The sequence below is a fragment of the Sinocyclocheilus grahami genome, unplaced genomic scaffold, assembly GCF_001515645.1.
Source record: "Sinocyclocheilus grahami isolate Dianchi unplaced genomic scaffold, SAMN03320097.WGS_v1.1 scaffold1091.1, whole genome shotgun sequence".
Taxonomy (NCBI): domain Eukaryota; kingdom Metazoa; phylum Chordata; class Actinopteri; order Cypriniformes; family Cyprinidae; genus Sinocyclocheilus; species Sinocyclocheilus grahami.
This window is the reverse complement of record NW_015506270.1, coordinates 263,823-288,746: the sequence shown is the minus strand read 5'-3', so window position 1 is coordinate 288,746 and position 24,924 is coordinate 263,823. Positions and strand designations below refer to the sequence as shown.

At 36.4% G+C, this 24,924-nt stretch overlaps 1 protein-coding gene and 1 long non-coding RNA gene across 3 annotated transcripts in view; one reads left to right on the top strand and one right to left on the bottom strand.

Annotated features, from left to right (window-relative positions):
- The window catches only part of adcy9 (adenylate cyclase 9), a 46,366-nt gene that overhangs the window by 14,325 nt on the left and 7,117 nt on the right, over positions 1 to 24,924 (top strand). For both annotated transcript variants that reach the window (XM_016252183.1, XM_016252182.1), the window contains exons 2-5: positions 19,004 to 19,143; positions 19,267 to 19,374; positions 22,045 to 22,292; positions 22,381 to 22,483. In XM_016252183.1, coding sequence (XP_016107669.1) covers positions 19,004 to 19,143; positions 19,267 to 19,374; positions 22,045 to 22,292; positions 22,381 to 22,483 — 599 coding nt within the window. The remainder of the gene's footprint in view (positions 1 to 19,003; positions 19,144 to 19,266; positions 19,375 to 22,044; positions 22,293 to 22,380; positions 22,484 to 24,924) is intronic.
- LOC107566673 (uncharacterized) overlaps positions 18,394 to 24,924 on the bottom strand; it is a 17,294-nt gene continuing 10,763 nt past the window's right edge. The window contains exon 3 of the long non-coding RNA XR_001606536.1: positions 18,394 to 18,586. This is a non-coding gene — a long non-coding RNA (uncharacterized lncRNA). The remainder of the gene's footprint in view (positions 18,587 to 24,924) is intronic.

The window sequence follows — 24,924 nt, the reverse complement described above, 5'->3', positions numbered from 1 at the left end:
ATTATTATTATTATTATTATTATTAATAGTAGTAGTAGTAGTAATAGTTGTAGTATTTTTTTATTTTTATATATTAAACTCTTTTGGAATTACATTTGGTTTAATTCATATTTTTTCTATATTTAATATTATTTTATTTTTATATTTTATTTTATTTTTGTTTTATTTAAACATTTTCACAATTACATTTTGTGTAATTAATTTATTTTTATTTGATGTTGCTTAGTTATTTATTACCTTTTATTTGCGTGTATTTTACCTAAACCCTTTTAGAATAACATTTTGTCGTTCTTTATTTTATTTATTTTAATTTATTTGTATATATTTACAATTTGTGTAATTTATTTATTATTCCATTTTATTTGCATGTATTTGAACCTAAACCCTTTTAGAATAACATTGTTTAATAATTTTTTATTTGTATTTTATTTAATTTTTAAATTTTTTGTATATATTTAAAATTTTTGTCCTTAAATTACTGAGCGATCGATTGAAATATTTGTCCTGGTTCTCCGAAATTGACGTAAGAAGCATGGGCGTCGCTAATCCATTTTTAGCGGGGCTATAGCGATTAACTCCGTACACAAATTCGTGATCGACTCCGAGTCAGTCCCCTTTAAACTTCATAGAAAAACGGCGGCAGACTTCGTCTCCTCCCCGTCTTTCAGCGTGCTCTTCAATCCGCAGACCGCGGCAGTGCAGCGCGAGCAGACTCGAACAGAAACAGAGGACACAAGGTGTGTGTTTATCGATAGATTGTTATAATATCTGTATATGTGCAGTTCTTTGTCATAAATACAGTTTACAAAAGGTCACGAGGGAGCAATCAGTTTCCCATCTACTGTAAAGTTTTTGCTGTGTTTCCTTCAGCGAAAATCTAGCCCTTAACACATATGAACGCATACTATATCACCGATCATGTTGCTATTTTCATTTAAAAATGTAATATTTAATATAAAACATAGTGGCATACCATACAGTCATTCAGAGAACTGATTAAAGACAGTGACAGACAGCACTCAGTCAATTCACTCATTTTAACTAAATATCAGAGTGATTGACAGAGATACAGTAGAAACATTATATGTGGTTTTGTATTAAATATTGTTTTGTATTAAATAATGACTCAGATCGTGAAATACATTTATTAGCCTTAGAAGCACAACTCGGGAAATGAGAGCATCCGAGGAGCATGTGAATGCTATGTATATTTATTTTTAATATTTTTAATGTTATCCATCGTTTTTTTTTTTTGTGGCTCTTTTATATTATTTTTTTTAAGTATCTGTTCAGGCACCGTTTAGGCACCAATACCGTTTTAAAAGTATCGATTTGGTACCGGTATCGTAAAAAACCCAATCGATACCCAACCCTAATGGTGATGAGAAAGTCACACGATGAATCAAAGCCCATCACAAGCAGCTATTAAATAATAACATAAATAGAAGGTGCCCAGTGTCATTCTCACAAACACTAAACACCATCATGGTAACATGAAACAAACAAATAAACAACCCTAATGTACACAACTGATAAACTAAGAATAAACATAGTTATTTCAATGAAAAAACATCAAATGTGAAATGTAATGCAGGGAGTTTTGGGAATGTCAATTTACGGTTATTCACTGTAAGTTAGGGATGCACCGAAATGAAAATTCTTGGTCGAAGCCGAACAAAATTAAACACTGGGCTGAAGGCCGAATACCAAACACTGTTTTTCAAAACCACAAATTGCACAAATTAAATGGCTAAAAACAATTAAAAAATATTTACTTAACACTGAACATTTTTTAACCTTCTAGCAGATATAATAGGCCTACTAATAAAACACAACTCAACTTAAAATGATTAAGTTAGTAAAATAATATTTTTTTTGGCCATTTTTTAGACTCCCTTCTTGAATCAGGCATGTATTTTTTTGCCTTACAAATAAACGCAGCCTTGCTGAGCAGAAGAGACTTCTTTTAAAACATTAGAAAATAATATAGATCCTAGTCTAAAAATATTTACTTAACACTGAACATTTTTTAACATTCTAGCAGATATAATAGGCCTACTAATAAAACACAACTCAACTTAAAATGATTAAGTTAGTAAAATAATATTTTTTTTGGCCATTTGTTAGACTCCCTTCTTGAATCAGGCATGTATTTTTTTGCCTTACAAATAAACGCAGCCTTGCTGAGCAGAAGAGACTTCTTTTAAAACATTAGAAAATAATATAGATCCTAGTCTGAACACTGTGTACATTTTACAATGAATGTTTTAACAGAGCTGTTGTAATTATTATTTTCATTTAATTTTTTTTTATTTTTTTTACAGAACAACAGTAAAATTACAATAATAACATTTATTAATGTTGATGGAGTTCTTGCTTTTTCTCAACTTTTATTTAGGCAGAAACCCGCAGGAAGACCTCAGTGCTTCTTTTTGTTGACAAATGATTCTCATTACGAATTTGGGAAGACGTTTGTTGCACGTATCACATTGTCACATGCTTTGTGTCTGAGCAACTGATGAGTAACAGTTTCAGCGCAGATTTCCCTCGTGCTTTGAACTTTGAACCCTACCGTCGTGAGCTCGTGCAGCGCTGTTTGAACACGTGCAATTCCTGCGTGTATTAGAAAACATAACATTCTGCAGTTTATTTAATTGTTTAAGGGCATTTCGCGATTTCAGTCATCATACAGTAACAAGAAACAACCACCCTTTACACTTCTCATCGGAGACATGAGATGCAATACTAAACAGTCTCTCGCTGTCGGTGCTTATGATTTTTGTGTCTTTCTCGGACAGCTTTAAATGTTTCCACACTGCCATCGTGTTTGCTGCATTAGCGCGCGCCTCTATTTGATCACGTCATTGTTCGGTACAATTTATTCTTTTCGCTTATTCGGCCGAACACCGAAATAGCTTTTTTTGCTATTTTCGGCTGAATAATTTCAGTTGCCGAACATTCAGTGCATCACTACTGTAAATTACTGCATTAGCGCGCGCCTCTATTTGATCACGTCACGTCATTGTTCGGTACAATTTATTCTTTTCGCTTATTCGGCCGAACACCGAAATAGCTTTTTTTGCTATTTTCGGCTGAATAATTTCAGTTGCCGAACATTCAGTGCATCACTACTGTAAATTATGTTCTTTTTCACTTCCAAAAACTGTGTATTACCGTAAAATTACATGTAACGTCCAATACAGTTTTTCATTGTATATAGTAGGGGAACTTACCGTTAACCAATTAATTAATTAATTTACCAATTTATTTAAGCAATTTATTTAGATTTGTAAATTTTTTTGTTAATGCATTTACTGATGATTTTAAATTTAAATGAATTTTTTATTTTATTTGGTATGTGTTGGTTAGTCTAGTAATTATAATTAGCTTTATATGAAAACAGTAGAAGTTTATGATGCGATTCAGTGATTTTTGAATATAAATTATATGTTTGTTTTGCACGGTCCAGATTTTTTGGTATACTGCAAAATAAATCTACATTTAGAATGTGTTAAACAGAGCTGAGAGTACTGAGATTTGAATGCAATATAAGTCACTTTGGATAAAAGCGTCTGCCTAATATGTAAATGTAAATGTCCCTAAATATTTAATCAATGAACATGGGGTGAGAGATATGCACAAGTTTGTGAAACATAGGTGTTGCACTTCTGCAGTTTCAACTCTCGCTTTCAGAGTGGCTTCTTGGGGTGTTTATCAGATATAATGTGTGTGTGAGAGAGAAATGAGACCGTGAGGTAGAATGCCCAATCATGCTATTGGATGATAATGTGCTCTTGGGACAGGATACAGTTTAATGTATCAATGATTCAGCAAACTGTTGTGCCGTTGTGTGCTTGTCCAAGGGAGAGAAATGGAGAAAAGTATGTGTCTCATACATTTTGGTCACTGTTCTTCTGAGGGACATTGCTGTAGGTCCGTGTGTGTCAGTATGACGCAGCTCGCTCACCCTGTGCGTCATGCTGTGTGCTTGACACCAGGGAGAATGAGTGAGCGTGATTGAGTGAGATGGAAAAGAGAGAGGGACCCCCTTTGCACTCCCTGGCATCATTTCAGTGTTGTAACTAGGGGTGTGCGATATTGACAATTATATCTCTATTTTCTGGTATTTTATCGATAACCATAATTAGACGATATTTTGCTGAGTGTGTTATTCTGCTGGTACCTTAAGGACTGCCGAAGACAGCTGACTCCTAATGTTTTTAATATTCTTCATATTCTGTGTGGTGGTCAGTTCATACTGATAGAAATTAATCTTTTCCAATAAGTTTAAACTGATTTTTGCATTTTATGGGCATTTTTACCTTTATAAAGCCGTTTTTTTCTAAAAGTGTCCAATATCTTTTGAGTCAAATTCTTACATTTAATCAGGGAATTCGAATAATAAGACATTTGGGCTGTTACCAAGCAAATGAAATCAACACAGAAGCTGCATCTGAAGTGGCATTTACACACATGTATTTTGTTAAATGCCAGACATGAATGCATTTAACCTGCAATTACAAATGCATAAATAATGTTTTGATATATTAAACATAAAACGTTGAATACTGATATTTGAAATGATTTAAAACATGAAAAAAATCAAAAAAGAAAAAGACAAAATGGTACTTACTTGCGCTTATCCGGATTGTTCAAACGGACTTCTGAACCTGCTCGCCTGAAATTATGGTTGATTGCTCTTCGGCTGGATATCAACACACTTTGACGAGTCGGCTGGCTCCCCCTAATTATCAGCATCACCCCGTCCCTTAATCGCCGCCCTTCGCCAGGCTCCCGACATGAGAGAGGAGGGGCACTGAAATAGCCAGGGCTGGTGGTGTGTGATGGGGCACACCTGATCCGAATGGAGCCTCATCACCACCACTGTTTAAATGCCAAGCGCGCCTCTCCTCAGGAGACCGGTCTCTTCCCCTTGCATGCACGCTGGTGTCCTCGTGGGTCCAGGAGGGGTGCGTAGAGGAACTCCCGTGCCGCCTGAGTCGTGAGCTGCCGGACCCGCAGTCCGGACGAGAACCGCACCCGTTACACTGCCGTCGGGCAAGGATGCTGGGCCGTCTAGTCCCTTCAAGCGCCATGGGCTGCGAGAAGGACGAAGCTGCTGATAGAAGCCGCCGCCCCTTGTGCCCCGGACCAGAGAGGGGAGCGCGTGCGGCCGCTGGACTCCGCCCCTTACCTGGACCCTTCCTTCTTTCCTGACCACTGCCCTTCCCTGCACGAACCCCACAGCACGACGAGGACACCAGATCCCCTGTTTATTTTGGACACTTGATTCCCTTTTTTCTGGACACTGTTTATTTTCTGTTAATAAACTGTCTGTCGTTTGCTCCTCCCGCGACAACACACCCATTAACGTAAACTATGCCAGAGCGCGTACACATCTTGCGCACCGGAAGCCGTGCGCGCGCCCAAAGCAGTTGGACATAGTGGTGTATTAGAGGTAAAAAATGATATAAATACTGTTCGGTTTCTGCCTCACGCACCGGAAGTCGTGTGCGTGCTCGAAGCAGTTGGACATAGCGGTGTATTAGAGGTAAAAAAATTATATAAATACTGTTCGGTTTCTGGCACAAACCGATCGTTTCGTGTCTTAGGACATCAACGTGTCGTCACGAGCCACAGGGTTTAATTTGGATTTGTCTGTGCATGTTTTTTTTTACTCTTATAGACTTTGCTACCATTGCCATGCATTATAAGACTGATGGACTCCAACGGTTGGACTTAAAAATCATCAAATGTGTTCTACTGAAGAAACAAAGTCCCCAACATCTTGGATGCCCTGGGGGTAAGCAGATAAACATCACATTTTCATTTTTGGGTGAACTATCGCTTTAATTAACTTATTGTTTATTGAATTCAATGTCACATTTGTAATCATGGTAATTTTTGGAGAAAAACGGCACTCTTCGTGTGAAATTGAATAACTATATGTAGTGGTATAAATATATACATTTTCTGCCATGTCTTGAATTTGTGATCATTCTAAATGCATTTTAACAGACTGAATCATTCAGTGAAAGAAAACACACTAAATGCGCACACGCACTAGTCTAGACTTCACGTAATGTATGCGTGCGCTCTGTAGGGATGTTTTGAATGGTTTTTGCAAAATACTCGATAATGTCAAATCGCAGACGATATATATCGCACACCCCTAGTTGTAACCAAAACAACAGAGTTTTAATGGAGGGAGAAAGAGCAAGAGATACCTGCAAACATTCAACCACAACAGCTTCTGTACCTATAAACAAACAACAACAACAAAATCATGTTTCTGGCATTGTATTGAGAGTAGACGGTGTCAAACAACTTAAAAATTCAAAAAAAGTAGGCTAAACTTTAAATTCATTACCTTTAAAGCAGAACTTCTTTGGATGTCTTTGTCCTGCCACTTACTTTTAAAGGGGTCATGAACTGAGAAATCAAAATTCACTTGATCTTTTGATATATGAGGTCATTGTGCTATAAAAACATTCTGTAAGTTTCAGAACTCAAAACTTTCTCGTTAGTCTAAAAACCGCTTATATAGACGTTTTCAACGGCAACAACATAAACAAATGTTACTGCGTATGTGCGCTTTTGTGGCCCGAACTTAATAAACCAAAGAATCAATAACAACAGCAAAGTCCCTCAAGAGTAGATTATTTCTGATAACAAGCAAAAAATGTTTGCTGCGTAAATTAGACGAGCTTATTGAAAATGCAAAATCATTTTCTGCCAACAGGAGGCACTTTTGGAGCAGCAGAGATAGAGGTTTCCCCGGTAACGACTGTACTCAAAGCAGTGCTCCGCTCACAAACGCTGCTTTACCAGGCATTACATGCAAGATGGAATTGGACATTTTCTAAAGACAGTCGGTTTCCTTCAGAAATACAGGTGTTGACGGTGATACCGGTGTTAAGCCGCAACACCGGTTACGTCACTTGCCCACCGTGTCACCGACCCCCACTGTCGTTTAGATTTTTTATCGAAATAAAAATAATTTAGTTCAGTAAAAGAACAGACACTACAATTTAAAAACTGAACGCGGTTGCTCAATGTAGCGTGCCGAACAACAGTTGCATCACAGATCAGATTTCATTTCTCCAGTGAGGAGATTGAGTCGAGCTGACTGACAAGAAGAGTGAGTGAGACAGACAAGACTATCGCGGATGATTTAGTATCGAAACGAGATGCAAAAGCGCCTGTTTGGCAATATTTTGGATTTTGAAAAGCCTGTTGACTTTTGCCGTTTATCTAAGGTGATTTTGGAAGTTTTTTTTTTAAACATTTGTTTCTTATTTAATTGGTTCCACATTATTTGCTGATTTTTACTTTATTTAAACTTTGCGTCATTTATTTATTTTATTTGACATCAAGGTGTGCCTCCAAGTTTTCTTACTCGTTTTGCTAATAAACGTTATACTTATTTATTTGGTTATATATATTATACATGTTTACTTGGCCTATTTCCAGTTTTGTATACCTATTTAAACTTTATGTAAGTTATTTGTTATTTTATATTAGGCATAGCCTGCCCTATAGCATGGTGTATTTGTATTTGTTTTGTTTTCCCTTTGGAAAATCTAATTGAGGCAGTCAGTTTTGATATTGTGGCGGGTCACCTGCTTAGCCCCACCCACCGATTCATGCACGTTGTGTAAATAACGAGAGAGGCGAACACAGGTCTACGTAGAAACCAAACGATAAACTTGATTTCATGAACTCGGTCCTTTGTTCATTTAATTTTATCGTGAATTCATTTACAAACAAGGCACAATTCAATGCAGGATTTTCAGAAAGATTGAAACTAAAAGACGATGCTTTTGCCGACTATATTGGATCTGACAGTCATGTCACAACACACAGTGTAAGTAACTTTTTATTACGTGATCATTATTGCTTTGTCTGTTGTTACAGATCGCTTGAGAAGTACAGAGTATTTATGCATTTTTAACCTAAATCACAGCAGCGTCCATTTATGAAGCATATAGGCTGTCAAACACACACAACTATTAATCAATCATAGCAGTGTGTGTTTACTTCAGAGTCTAATCACATAAGGCATTACATCTGTCATTACATAAATGACCGTCCTACATTTAGTAAATTGTTAATTTGCACAGCACATTTATTATTGTGGCTTGTACTTACTTTAATATTTCATAGCTTAATCTTGTTTTTGTTTTTTTTATGTCATTGCTTTGGCAATACAAAACAAATTTGTCATTCCAATAAAGTTTTAAGCGAGTGGGGAGGGTAAGATTTGAGCAGTATCCTTAGGCTCATCACTGTGTCCTAATATGGTGTCATCAGAAACCTCACTGGACACACACTCTCTATTTTTCTCCGTCCTCTTCTACTCGTCTTGTCATTCCCCGCCCATCTCTGAGAAAGCGAGATAAATGGAAACAGAATTATCAGCAGAACAGCAAGGACACAGTTCACAGAAGACACACATGCGGAAAGCGAGCCGGAGACAGGAAGTCAGAAAGAAGAAAGAATGGCGCTAATGGACGAGTGGAAAAGTCTGAGGCACATTCATAAAGAGAAAACAAAGATGAGCAAACAGGAAACTGCGTGAAAACATCTGGCCCAGAGCAGACGAGCAACCTTTTATTCAGCTCAGAACGTGACGTTATCAGGTTTTGCGAGACGAACCCCAACCGATTGCACCCCAAAAAAATTACCAACAGAAAGCAATTTAATGCTTAACACGCTGACCTAGTCTGTTCGATTTTACCACTTTATCAACTCTGCATCTTTTGTTCCTCTCTGATCCCCTTCCCTCTGTTTTTGTCTGCACTACGGAGGTTGGCAGAACGAGTGGAAACATTGTGGTTAGCCAGGAGAGGAAGAGAGAGAGAGTGGGAGTAAGTTACTACCGTCTTTCAGAGGAAGAGGCCCATTGAGAGTAAGAGACAGGTTGTCATTGCATTGCACTAATTAGCTTGTTAAATTTCCACCGAGTCTTTTCGTCAGCCAAAAGATATGTTTTGGGGTAAACCCAGGCACTCTAGATGCGTAAAGTTGTCTCTTTTGGAGTTCAGTAGGGGCATGTGACCCAGCAGGGCAAAGACCACAGTTGCTTGGGTCAAAGGTCATGTGACAGAAAGTGAATGCAGGGCAAGCTCGCTGCAGTCGTTTAACAGTACAGATCTCACTATTAAAGGGTTAGTTCACCAAAAAATGAAAATTAGCCCATAAATTACCCGCCCTCAAGTCATCCTAGGTATATGACTTTCTTCTTTCAGACGAATCCAGTCGGAGTTATATTAAAAATAGTTTTTGATCTTTCAAGCTGTTTCATGGCACTCAGCAGGTGTTGCATGCATCAGTCCAAAAGCAGTTAAATAAAATGCACCCATCCATAAAAATAAAAAAAAGTGTCTCACATGGCTCTAGGGGGTGAACAAAGGCCTTCTGTAGCGAATCGATGCGTTTTTGTAAGAAAAATATCCATATTCAAAACGTAATAATCACTTTAATGTAGCTTGCGCTCACTGTTGTACACTGGAAGCAGTTCCGGGCGGGAACTAGGGACAGAAGTAGCGGAACTCATGACCCTCCAGCAGGGCTCGACAGTGCGACCATTTCAGTCGCATTTGCGACTGAAAACTACTGCGTGCGACTATGAAATTTATTTTAGGAGCACCAGTGCGACTGACCCGATCATCATCATACTTGTGATTGCGCTCAGGGAAGCTTCAAAGCTTTCTACGTGTTTTTGCAGCGTCGAGTAATGTATCACAGACATATCTCACCAATCCTTCATAAGCAAAGTGTAGACAGGGTGTAAATAAGAGATTCATCACACAGTGTAGAGAGCTTCGTTGATTATAAATGTGAGCTCGCGATGAACTAAGATGATGAGTGACAGCTTTGAATGATTTTTAAGGGAGTTTGTAAATGTGATAACTGATTTAATACAATACAATTCAATAAACAAGAAGTTAATTTTAAGTTACTTACATTGTCTGACTATAACACTATTGTCTGATTTTGCTCTATTTCGTCGTCGAAAATAGTTTAAAAACAAAAACACAGCGGAGCCGCTGCGCATCTCCATTCAAACACAGCGGTGTTTCGTTTATGAACGAACAGTTTTTTTAAACGAATCTAGTGAGTCAGTAATTCATGATTACCCATTCATAAAGACAGTCACTCTTGAATGAATAAGCCGTTCGAATGAATCAATTGAATGAATGATTCAGTGATAAAAATCAGTGACTTGCCGCCACCTGCTGGCAGTTTTAGTTTCATTTTTAAAGTATCTTTTCAGTTATTTAAATCATTTAATATTTCTATATTCAAAATTTTATATTTAAAACATTAATATCATCATGGATTTATGGATTTAATTGCACTCATTCCACTTCTGAACCACATTAAATGTCTGAAAGTACATCAAACAACACTTTTGTGTTCTTCTGTGCCACCTCTACAAATTATTTTTGTTAATACTGATTTCATTTGATTTTTAACTTGTTTCTTATTCTGTATATGACTTTCTTCTTTCAGACGAATCCAGTCGGAGCTATATTAAAAATGGTCTTTGATCTTTCAAGCTGTTTAATGCCACTCAGCAGGTGTTGCATGCATCCGTCCAAAAGCAGTTAAATAAAATGCGCCCATCCATAAAAAAAAGTGTCTCACACGGCTCTAGGGGGTGAACAAAGGCCTTCTGTAGCGAATCGATGCGTTTTTGTAAGAAAAATATCCATATTCAAAACGTAATAATCACTTTAATGTAGCTTGCGCTCACTGTTGTACACTGGAAGCAGTTCCGGGCGGGAACTAGGGACAGAAGTAGCGGAACTCATGACCCTCCAGCAGGGCTCGACAGTGCGACCATTTCAGTCGCATTTGCGACTGAAAACTACTGCGGTGCTCCTAAAATTTTGAACGTGCTCCTAAATTTTTTAAGTTAGGAGCACAAGTGCTCCTAAAAAGAAAAGTAAGCGTCGAGCCCTGCCCTCCAGGAAATGCCTTATATGGACAAACGCATCATTATTATAGCTGTAACTGAGTAAACAGAACATATAAACGTTTTGAATGATAAAACAAAGACAATAAACACTCGACTGCGACAATATAGTTTATCTGTGTTATTCAAGCCAACTCTGGTATTTTCATCATAATTAAGTATATTTATAATCCATTGCTAATCGATGTATTCTTTTTAAAGTAGCCTATGGAACATATTTTCTGCCTCATTCTGTGACAAGAAGCCTCATCAGATCAAGAAGGAAGCATTTGACTGGTGTTGTGGAGTAAAAAGGTTATAATGTTCTCTTTTGTTGGACAACAGGTTTAGAAATATGAATACAAGGGAAGTTTAGCTTTAGGCATTTTAATTTAAGCATGTTTAGCTTAGTTAACGGAAGGCTACCTGCTGCCATCAGAGCAAGTGTAATTACTGCATTCACGCGCTCGTCGGATGCTCTCATTTGTGCTTTTAAAGCAACAAGAATGTGAAAACAACATGGACACTCTCGTTACTACAAAGATTTGTTGAATTTGTATTATTAGAGCTTTTCAACTTGTTCACGTGCATTTTCTCAGTCGGGAAATTATTTTTCATGTGCGGTGCCAGTGATGATGATGCTTACGTCCGTTTCGAAGAACCAGAGGACAAATATTTCAATCGATTGCTCCGGCATGGCACCGAAATCTGCGTTCTGATTCGGTTGTAGTACATACCGTTACATGGGTACCGGGTTTCGGTACCCAACCCTACTCCTTGCTACGTTTCTGGACCTTGATCGTGTTAGGATCCTTGCTGTCTATGGTAGGATCAGAAAGCTCTCGGGATTCCATCAAAAATATCTTAATTTGTGTTCCGAAGATGAACGAAGGTCTTACAGGTTTGGAACGACATGAGGGTGAGTAATTAATGACAGAATTTTCATTTTTGAGTGAACTATCCCTTTAATATTTTACTTTACTTTACTTTGTCATTTAGCAGACGCTTTTATCCAAAGCAACTTACAAATAAGAAAAAGTAATTAAAACTAAAAGCTAAAACTCTATAAATACTATATATATATATATATATATACACACACATTTAAGAAAAGAAAAGAAATAAAATAAAAATGACAAATGCATACAACAACATTTCAAAACTAAAACATTTAAATGAAAACAAAAATAAAGCTAAAAACAATTCAAACATACACAAATAAGAAAGTAATTAAAGCTAAAAGCTTTTAAGAAAATAAGATAAATTAAATAAAAATGACAAATGCATACAACAACATTTCAAAACTAAAACATTTAAATGAAAACAAAAATAAAGCTAAAAACAATTCAAACATACACAAATAAGAAAGTAATTAAAGCTAAAAGCTTTTAAGAAAATAAGATAAATTAAATAAAAATGACAAATGCATACAACAACATTTCAAAACTAAAACATTTAAATGAAAACAAAAATAAAGCTAAAAACAATTCAAACATACACAAATAAGAAAGTAATTAAAGCTAAAAGCTTTTAAGAAAATAAGATAAATTAAATAAAAATGACAAATGCATACAACAACATTTCAAAACTAAAACATTTAAATGAAAACAAAAATAAAGCTAAAAACAATTCAAAATATTAAAGAACAAAAGGTATAAGTGTATAATAATGATTCTAACATAACACTTAGCCAAACACCAAAAAACAACTACATATGTGTATATACAGCCACACACATATACATGTGTATATATACACATATATATTAAATACATTCAATATATATATATATTATTTCATTTCCATTTTGTATGTTGAAGTACTGAAATAATTCAAAATAAATAAAATAAACTTAATAAAAAGCCTGTATAGACATAATAAAATGACAACATTACTACAACTGTAACTAAAACTAAAACAGATAACTAATACAAATCAAAGTACATTAGTTCATCAGTAATCCTAAAAAAATAACACTGAGGCAAACACACATGCTAAAATAACTTACTGACACATAGTAAGAAACAGATTATAAAAAACTGAAACGGAAGTGGAAAGAGGAGAGATAAAAAGCGATACTTATCCTTTGCCGGTGTCTCTGCCCGGTGGAGTCGCACGGTAGAGTCGATGGTCTTTACACTCTTCGGTCTTCACACGACCGTAGCCGCGACTGCTTCCGCGGTAAACTAAGCTTCTTTTTAATTCGTTTAACAAAACTCAAATTGAATTCAGCTGGACACACTTTCCTGTTTATCCCAACAAATGACCAAGCAAAGCACACAACACTGACAAGGTACGCAATACAGTAAGAGACCAAACGCCATTTCAGCACGTCTCCACAGTTATTATAATATTTAAAGTCTTGACTACTACTTCACCAGTTGTTGTTTGTTGTGTGCTGCATTACACAACTGCTAAGGAACAAATGCTTGCATTTATCTTTTAAATTTATGCTTGGTATTACACTCACACTTGCTTTGTATGTGGTCTTATGATACTTATGTCACTTGTGATGCTACTTCACAAGGTTTCCAACTGAACTCACAGTAAACCCAAAATGGTTTACTGTGAGTTACAGTAAACTCAACCTGGCAAAGACTGAGCTTCTTGTCTTCTCTGCCACTCCAACTCTACAGTATGATTTTTCCATCCAGCTAGGTTCTTCTACAATTACCCCATCAACTTCGGTCAGAAATCTTGGTGTAACTTTTGATAACCAGCTGACCTTCAAAGACCACATTGCAAAGACCGCTCGATCTTGCAGGTTTGCATTGCACAACATCAGAAAGATCAGGCCCTTTCTAACGGAGCATGCTGCACAACTTCTTGTCCAGGCCCTTGTCATCTCTAGGCTGGACTACTGCAATGCTCTTCTGGCTGGACTCCCATCAAGCACAATCAAACCTCTACAAATGATTCAGAATGCAGCGGCACGACTGGTCTTCAACAAGCCCAAAAGAGCCCATGTTACACCTCTCTTCATCTCCTTGCACTGGCTACCGGTTGCGGCCCGAATCAAGTTCAAGACATTGATGCTTGCATATAGAACAGCCACAGGCTCAGCACCCGCCTACTTCCACTCACTACTACGAATTTACATCCCCTTCAGAAGTCTGAGATCCGCTAGTGAGCGACGCCTCGTGGTACCATCACAGAGAGGCTCAAAATCACTTTCCAGAACATTCTCGTTCACCATTCCTGGCTGGTGGAACGATCTTCCCACCCCTATCCGGAATGCTGAATCCCTGACAATTTTCAAGCGACAGCTGAAAACTCATCTCTTTCGAAGCTAATTGACTTCATCATTAAAAAAAAAAATTCTCTTTATTTATTCCTTCTCTTTCTAGCTTGTACTTATTTGAACAATGTCTAAGAACTTGGTATTACAACCACTTCATGTGTCTGTTTGCCTCTTTAAGAAGAATCGCTTTATGTATCCCCCAATTGTAAGTCGCTTTGGATAAAAGCGTCTGCTAAATGACTAAATGTAAATGTAAATGTGTTGTCAGTGGCAAATCAATAGATACAGCAAGAGAGGAAATGGCATCAGAGCAAAGCACCTTCCGCTTGCTTTTCCCTTTGAATGCCACTAATGTTAGTCAGTGTTTCATGCACAAAAAAATAGGTTGCTAGGTTCTCACCCTCCCACTGATTTTCAAAATTAAATGTACTACATTGTGTACTGTATCTTGATTTCTATATGAAATGACTTCTATTATGATAAAAGTTCATTGTGTTTTTACAAGACCTTTGTAGGATAAACTATAGACGCACCTTCTCGAATGTTTGCACGAATCAGTTTCTTTGTGGTTACGTATGCTAATGCGCTTGAATGGAAATTCTAGTCCGGGGATCCTGATGGTTAAATCCCAGGCTGGGATTCCCAGCTATGTTGAATTACTTTATAGCAGTTCCCTGTAAGACGACTGTGCCTCCGGGGTTGTGTGTACTGCAAGAATGTCCCCTGATCCCAGATTGCTTTCAGTTCCCATGTTTAAGAGGTCAAAGGACTATTTATGACTTCCTTGAGTCCGGATCTCTTTGGAGGAGCAGGTCCACATGGCCATCCAGCTCAGACAGGTTCTGACCCAGAAGCTTATTAGCTCTGTGGCTCAGGTCTTTATTAATCTGTGTCTCTAGGCACAAAGAGGCAAAAAAGGGACTTGACGTTCGTGAATGGCTCATTGATGTGGCCTCCACGGTCTTATTGTGTTTGGACGACTGTCAAATTTATGTGTACGGATCTGTATGTACTTTGGCTCTGAGCTTGTTCTGAAGTGGCCCTGTGTTTGTGGTTCATTGTGGCTGAGCATGAAACAGTGGCTCAATATCAGTTTGCATACTCGCGCTCTGCACTGAAAGTATGTGCTGGTGATGGGAAAGTACGTACATCATTTCGAGAGGGAAAAATCGCCACATCCTGAAGTCGCATCTTAATACCACAGACTCCTTTGTTAATGTACTGTTTGAATTTGCACACCAAACATTAGCATCTAGTTAAAAATAATTACATTAGGATGTATTTTTTCTTCCTTTTAAGTTGACACTTTTTTTTGTTTCTTGTTTTTTACTAATAATATTTGCGGTCATTATTACAGAAATAATATTAGTGTTAATATTAAATAACATTTTATATATATATATATATTATAAAAAAATAAGAAGCATTAATAAGAACATTTTTATTTTAGTACCAATAATAATAACGATAATGATCATAACAATATTGTTTGTTATTTATTATTAATATAGCTCTTAATATCATTAATAATAATAATGAACAATAATTTTTTATTTTAGTACCTTTTTTTATAATAATAATGCTGTCTAATCAGCATCTTGATATGCCACACCTGTGAGGTGGATGGATTATCTCGGCAAAGGAGAAGTGCTCACTAACACAGATTTAGACAGATTTGTGAACAATATTTGAGAGAAATAGGCCTTTTGTGTACATAGAAAAAGTCTTAGATCTTTGAGTTCAGCTCATGAAAAATGGGTGCAAAAACAAGTGTTGTTTATAATTTTGTTGTGTGTGTATGTATGTTAATATAAATGATTTAAAAAATATTTTTTTTAAATGTTAAATTATTAGTATTGATAATAACGGTGACGAAAACAATAGTGATAAGAACAATAGTAATATTGTAAAATGTTAAAATTATATTATTATTAGTAGTAGTAGTGATAATTAATAATATAACATGTAATACAATTTTGTTTAACATGGTTTTATTTGTATATTATTTATATTAGAATTTATTTATTATATTATATATTTGTTATTAATATGATTATTAGTAGTAATAACAATAGTATAAAATGTAAAATATAATTTTTAAATGTTTTCCTTCTCTTCCTCTTCTCCTCAATAATAATAATAACACTGTTATCAACATTGACATTTGCTTATTTGTAAATGTTGTTAATATTTAAAATATATTCACCTAATTTACTTTTTTTGGCTTGCAGCATGTGACGCGTTTAAAGTGCACAATAACGGTTATCACAATAATGTGAACATATCAAATAACTGCATGAGTATCACACAGTTGTGCTACATTGTGTTTGTGTGTGAGAGAAACAGCAGAGCTGATCTTTGTGAGGGTTTGTTACTCCGGTGAGTTACGACTGAGAGTACGGCTCTGTTTATTCTCAGACGCATCTCACAGAAGCCGTCAAGGAACTCGCCGGAGCCTTTGAGAAAGTGTTCCCGCAGGCTATACAATGTAGTTTATGTACAAATATGCACAGGCATTTTCCCACAGCAGTGTTAGCGCTCACACTTAGCCTGAGTGTGTTTGAGGAGATTATTACATATGAGCGTAACACGGTTAGCTTGTGAGTCGTATGTTTGAACAGGCTGATACTGGCCTGCTGTAATCGCTTTCTGTTTGTTTTAGCCTCTATTGGTACAACAGAGCCTCTCCACCGGACACTCAAAAGTGTGTGTGTGTGTGTTGGTACAACAGAAGCACTCATCCTCGTGCTTAAGTGTTGTTTAATGTAAACATCAGTGCTGAAACGAACCTGCTCAGGTGCTTTCAAGCTCTTGTTGTGTGTCTGTGTAGTATCAGTGCTGGATCAGACCTTGTTTGCCCTCACAGGGAAAGTAGATTTGCGGAAACAAGATTCTCCAATTACAGTTCACTTTACAGTTATAAATCATTAATTGTGTAGCTTAAAGCTGCATGCTTTATGCCGAACAATTGCAATGCACTAGTTACATATTTTAATGAGATCATGTTAGAGAATTTTTTAACCTGAATGTTCAAACTATGCAAGTCAATGGCAGATTTCTTATTCATCCTGATGGTTGTTGCTTCAGATTTTAATTCTATTTTTAAAGAAATAAAATTTTTATTTAGCAAGTATACATTACTATAGAAACCCGTTTTAGTGAATAAAAAAAAATAAAAAAAAAGGTAATTTTATCTCACACTTCTGACTTTTTTTTTCTTCTCACAATTGACCCGCCCTCCTCAGTTACTGTAGCTATCCCCGACAAACAATAGCGCTCTCACACTTACACACATCATGTTCTCACGCAGTGAAAAATACATCGCAGAGCAAAGAGGAAACTGACAACACACCGACAGACAATACAGAGCAGGTTACTTCTGCTATGAAACAAGGTCTCAGGACTCTCGGCTTTCAGATTTTGTCAGTTTTAAAGAAATTCAAACAATAAATACCGTTTTGTGGCTCTTTAATGTGTCGTGACAGATCACTATTGCCTCAGTTCAAACACGTGAACCGATCGTCTTTCATATTCACTTAAAGCACGAAATAAACATAAATAATCATCAGAAGGTATTTTGTCAACTGCAGAACACACCATTTTTCAAGTTTAAGTCCACATCCCACAATTCTGTCTTTTTTCTCAGAATTGTAAGATACAAATTCGCAATTGCAAGAAAAAAAGTCAGAATTGTGAGTTTATATTTCACAGTTCTGAGAAAAAAAGTCAGAATTGCGAGAAGTCACAATTACCTTTTTTTTTTTTTTTTTTTTTCAGTGGTGGAAACAGGCTTCCATACATTACACTTATCAAAAGTGTCTTAAAAACACCTATACTATTTTAAAAGATTTCTAATTCAAATGTTTAAAATTCTATTCATCAAAGAATCCTGAATTTAAAAAAAGGTTTGTCGTTTCCACAAAAATATTAAGCAGTACAATTGTTGAATCAATGTTGATAATAAGAAATTCATAACTTTGCATATTAGAATGATTTCTGAAGGATCATGTGACACTGAAGACTGGAGTAATGATGCTGAAAATTCAGCTTTGCATCACAGGAGCATATTACAGTTTAAAATACATTAAAATAGAAAACGGTTGTTTTAAATGGTAATAATATTTCACAATATTACTGTTTTATTGTATTATTTATCAAAGAAATGTAGCCTTGGTTTTCAAAAACATGAAAAATCTTCCCGACCCCAAACATTTGAACAATAACGTAAAAATAAATAAATAAAAAACATGCTCAGGATTTTTGGAATTGGCACCCACAGAAAAATTATATCTATTTTTTCCATGAACTCAAGCAAAATGAAATGGATTAATTAATTAATTAGGGGCCTAATTAATTAATTGGATGCCTGTTAAAGTTTTTACCTTCAGTTGAACAACAAAAAGAAAGAAGGAAAAAATTTGACCTTTGAACAATAATGCCCAATTATATAATTCAGTTTTTTCCCCCATAAACTCCAACAAAATAAAATGAACAAAAAAAAAAACATTTTATACCTGTTAAAGTTTTTACTTTCAGTTGAACAACAACACAAAAAAATACCAAATTTGATGTTTCTTTTTCATTTTCCTTTCTAAACGACTGATCGGAAATGACTAAAATACTTTTTTGCCACAGCTATCATTTTTAACAGTAAAAAACAAATGTTCAACGTATGTAATATGTAAACAAATAGCTATATATTTGTAGAAAAGCTTTCTAAGGACTGCTGGGAAATAGCAGCATGAAAAAGACCTGAATGATTTCAATACCTTTTGTATGCGTGTCTTTTGTTTGTATAGGTTTAAAGACGTATCTGATCTCGGGACGGAAGATGGGCTCTCAGTGTGGCTGTTCCCAGCTCAGTTTGAGTCTGTCCTCAAACACACACACTCCAGATCTCACACACTGCGCCGTCGCTGAACCGCTCTCACACGGCAAGGTACGGCCCTCCACACACACACACAAATGCTGTGTTTGTTACACATGTTTTAAATTAAAAATTACAATTCTGTCAGTTATTTACTCACCCTTTTCAGTGCGTTTTTCATCTTTCTCTCCGCAGCCTGTGTGCACATCCTGTAGCATCTCCGTAGATGTCACTGACAATCCGATAGCAGATGAAGCAACTCGAAATGGCTGCCAGGATGAACACCGAGCCAACAGCTGCAAGGTACAAAACTAACAATGATGAACACCGACTAAAGAAGCCTCAGTAATTGCACAATAGAAGCACACACCTTAACACAAGAACCCAGTGTACTCAATTTCAGCAGATACTGAAATGTTGTCATTAGTGGCTATTTGTTTAAATATATTATGAAATGTTGGTGTAATTAGTGGGAGTACAACACTTCAGCTAAAGTTTTTCATATACCTTTAGTCCTAAGTAAAGAGTAGGAGATGGCAGACTTGATGTGACTTTGCCAAAACGCTGCTCTTTGCCATACTAAATACTGTTCAATTAAAGTTCTTTTAATTAGTCAACTTTTTTGACTAAAAAAGTCTTACTGGACAAATGGTTATTTTTGGTGAATTAAACACAGCCTACAGCACAACCAGTGTAGTCCAGTACATGAAAAAGTGAATCTTTTGAATCATTGAATCTTTTCGAACATTTATTTTTGCCGAATCAAAAACATACAGTGCAGCCAGTTTAGTCTGATTCCTGAACAAATGAATCTTTTGAATCGGTTCTTGCTAGTGAATCAAAAACGTACAGTCTAGACAGTGTAGTCAGATTCCCAAACAAATGACTCTTTTGAGCCAGTTCTTTTAAGTAATCCGCATTAGAACTGATTCCTCGACGAATAAGTCTTTTGAGCAGACTCTTTTTAGTGAATCGAATGTACAGTGCTGTCAGTTATTTTTGATAAATAAAAGAACCTACAGCATGACCACGGTAGTCCAATTCCTAAACGCATTATTCTTTTGAATAGGGGTGTAACGATCCATTGATATGGATCGATACATCGATCAAATGTCTGACGATATGATGTATCGATGCCACGTGTAAAATATCAATATCTGTAGGCACCTTTATTTTGGCACTGTTCACATTTTCACGTAATGTCCGTCTATGCATTCTCGTTCAAACTCACGTATCGGGACTCGATATAAGGACGGCCGAAGGCACAAGGCGAGCATGAAAGACGCTCGGGACAGTTAACGGAGCTGTCTAGTGCTGTGTGAAATGTTTCCTGTGCACAGACACACATTTGAAGCGCACGCACACAGACAGCCGTGTCGACAGGTCACGAATAATAAATTGAACTCTCTTCCGCTTTTTTGTGCATGGATGAACAAATAAACACAGTCGGTTAGGCCTATGTCTTAATGTAAACAGTTGAGAAAGAAAACTGATGTGTATCAGTATATTGGATCTGCGCTTTCGTTCTTAAAGTGAAAGCAAACTAATAATAAACCTAATGGTGTCAAAGAAAAATACAAGTAATGCTCACTGCTCCTGACTAAATATCCTTTGTAACATCAATAATGATTCATCTATATTTAATTTATACGGTGAAGACCAGGGCTGCCCAAACTCGGTCCTGGAGGGCCGGTGTCCTGAAGAGTTTAGCTCCAACCCCAATTAAACACTCCTGAACCAGCTAATCAAGCTCTTACTAGGCATACTAGAAACTTAAAGGCAGGTGTTGAGGCAAGTTGTAGCTAAACTCTGCAGGACACTGGCCCTCCAGGACCGAGTTTGGGCAGCCCTGGTGAAGACTATGCGGTTATTTTATATTTGATTATTACATTTTTGTATCTGAAAATTTATTTTAGACTGAGCTGAAAAACCTGACACTGTGTATTGAATTTGTGTCTTTGTTCTATTGTATTTATTTTCCGCTATTGCTTGTAATTTTGTTTTCTGTAGAAAGGATTTTTAGCACTGAGCCCATAGTAGCAGCCAAAAAAAGTCTCAGAGTTTTAACAGCTTTATTTGTGTAATTCTTTTCCTAATATTTATTTTTCTGCATTAATTTATTTTTGGAGTACCTTGTTTTAGTGGTTTCCTAATGAGGATTTACACTGTTTCACACACTGAGACCTAAAAGACATTCTTGACTGTTGTCATGTACTGATCTTATGTGTGACTTGATTTTTTATTTTTTTTTTCCAATTATTTATTTTTCTTTATTATTATATATATATATATATATATAAAAAAAAGGTAGGCCTATTTTTTTTTGTTGTGAATGTCCCAATTGAAATACAGGGTGTGAAAATTCCAGATAAATGTTCATGTTATATTTTTTGGTTGCATTTGTGTAATAAAAATGTAGATGATTGTTTAAAAATAGGTATATAATATAATATCGATAAATCAATCGATATACTCCTGTATCATAATCGTATCGTGGAATTTTTTTTTGAGGTATCGGCAAATTTCGTATTGCTGGGTATGAGAATCGATATCGTATCGTATTGTGATGAACCATCCGATTTACACCCCTACTTTTGAACTGGTTTAGTGAATCGAAATCACACAGTGTGGCCAGTGTAGTCAGATTCCCATACGAATGACTCTTTTGAACTAGTTCTTTTTGGTGATCGGCATTATAACTTATTTCTGGATGAATGGCTGTTTTGAACTGGTTCTTTTTGAGAAATTGAAATCCTAAACCTACGTTACAACAAGTGTTGTCCGATTCCTAAATGAAGTAGATCTTTTAGTGATCTGCATTAGAACCAGTTTTTTTTTTTTTTAAGAATGAAAACTCTATAGCACAACCAGTATTGTCCAATTTCTGAACAAATGAATCTTTTGAACTGATTCAGTGTAGTCTGAATCCCAAACAAAAGACTCTTTTGAGAGAATTCTGTTTCTTTTGCGCAGTTTCCTGCAGGTCGTAGCCCTAAAACCCTGAATGGTCTGTTGAGTCCTCTGTGTGAGGAGCGGGTGGGAGTCAGCCAGTCGTCTCTGTGCGACAAACTCCAGGAGAAGGACAGGAGCTGGGTGGGAAGTCTGGCCGCAGAAGGAGGCAGCGCCAGCGGCATGGACCACTCAGCCATCCTCCCACTGCGCTCCAAATACTTTCGGGAGAAAAGCGACGTGCACTTTGTGGAGGTGATAAGGGAAGAAAGGTGAGTGAGAGAAGATTCGTTTGAATAGTAGTTTTGTAATTCAGTCATTCATTTTCACCTTGTTTTCTCCATATTGTCTTTGTTTTAGTCTGATGAAGGATTACTTCTTCAAGCCGCCCATTAACAAGTTGAGTCTGAACTTCCTGGAGAAATCTCTGGAGTCAGCTTACCGTACCAGCTACCATGAGCAGGTACACACTTGAAATAAAATAAAACGTCCATCTAAAACCTATTTTCTTTCGGCTAATTGGCAAGGCAAATCTATTTGGTTAAACCAATGTACTTCAGTAACAAAAACAAAAACTGAAATAAAAATTAATAAAAACTATATAGACATGTATTGTAAATGACAACACGTGTATATACAGTCGTGGTCAGAATTATTGGCACCCTTGGTAAATATGATCAAAGAAGGCTGTGAAAATAAATCTGCATTAATCATTTTGATCTTTTAATTAAAAAAATTACATAAATTTTACCTTTCATTGGAGAATTTAAAATGGGGGGAAATATCATTATGACATAAATATTTTCCTCAAATACACATTGGACACAATTATTGGTACCCCTAGAAATTTTGATGATTAAAATATCTGTGAAGTATATTCCCATTCATATTTACAATTTTGAGCATACCATTATGAACATGAAATTATCCAGCCATGGCTTTCTGTTTCACAGGAATATAAATAGGAGGGAAAACAATGGCCAAATTCCCTTAATCATCCATCACAATGAGAAAAACTAAAGAATATATTTCTGATGTGCAGCAAAAGATAATTGAGCTTCACAAATTAGAAAGTGACTTTAAGAAGAGAGCTTGAGCAGTGAAAATTCCCATTTCCACCATCAGGGCAATAATTAAGAATTTCCAATCAACAGAAAATGTTACGAAACTGCCTGGAAGAGAACGTGTGTCTATATCGTCCTAATGCACGGTGAGGGGGAGAGTTTGAGTGGCTAAAGACCCTCCAAGGACCACAGCTGGAGAATTGCAGAAAATAGTTGAGTCTCAGGGTCAGAAAACCTTAAAAAAAAAAAAATCGAACAGCACCTACACCACATGTTGTTTGGGAGGGTTTCAAGAAAAAAATCAAGAAAAGAAAATGCTCTTATCCAAAAACAATCCCCAGCATATTCTGTTGTCCGACACGACTGGAACTTCAAATGGGACTGGATTCTATGGTCAGTTGTAACTAAAAAAAATTTATTTTTAGCAACAAACACAAGATGGGTTTGGTGCACACAGGGATAAAAAGTACCCCATGTGTACAATTAAATGTCCTGCTGTATTTTTTATGTTGTGGGCCTATATTTCTGCTGGAGGTCCTGGACATCTTGTTTAGACACATGGCATCTTTGATTCTATCAAATATCAACAGATAAAACATCAAAAAGTGACTGACTCTGTTAGAAATCTTATAATGGGCCATGTTTGGATCTTCCAAACGGACAATAATCCAAAAACAAACCTTAAAAACAACACAAAAATGGGGTCACTTGGCACAAAACCAAGCTTCTGCTATGGCCATTCCAGTCCTCTGACCTGAACCCTATAGAAAATGAACTGAAGAGGAGAAGCACCATCATGGAACTGGGAATCTGAAGGGTCTGGAGAGATTCTGGATGAAGGAATTGTCTCTGATCTCTTGTCAGGTGCTCTCTAACCTCATCAGGCATTATAGGAGAAAACTCAGAGCTGTTATTATGCCAAACGGAGGTTTCAAAAAAGCATTGAATAAAAGGGTGCCGTTAATTGTGTCCAATGTGTATTAGAGAAAAACATTTGTCATAATATTTCCCCCCATTTTAAATTCTTATTCTCCAATGAAAGGTTAGATTTATATGAATTTATATAATTAAAGATCAAAATGATTAACAATGCAGATTTATTTTCACAGCCTTCTTTGATCATATTTACCAAGGGTGCCAATAATTCTGACCACGACTATTAGTGCTGTCAATCTATTAAAATTTTTTACTAATTAATCACACTTTTTCAGAAATCAATCACGATTAATCCCACCTAACATTAAAGTTTTGTGTTAATGTAGCTCTCGCTTTGTGTTAAAGTCTCTCGCGGTACTTTGATGTCTGATTGGTCTGCGCGCTGCTTCAAATCCAACACACCTCATCTCACAGCCGGTCCGTTTTGATGGCACACTTACGCTCACATCCGCATGTAAACATGTCGTCAGCGTGGAAGTTCTTCATTGTGAGTTAAACAGACACGAAGTTCGCAATTTGTTAATATATTATTGACTGTTTTTGGTCAAGTTCGCTGACGAAGTTTCAATCAAAGCCACAGCAGAACTTTTTTGTGTTTCCGAGCAACACAGCGGTGTTTCGATACTGAATGAATCCACGTTTTTGAACGAATCAAGTGAGTCAATGATTCAGTAACCCATTCATAGAGGGAGTAGTCATTTGCCTCCTTTTTGAATGAATCAGCCATTTGAATAAAATTTGAATAATAACTCGCTCATTAAAACAGTCATTTGCCGTCCGTCATCTACTAGTGGTTAGAAACAAGAATGAGATGCGTTCTAACATAACTGTGGCATTAAACTCAGTTTGTGCAAAATATTGCACATACAGTGGGTACGGAAAGTATTCAGACCCCCTTACATTT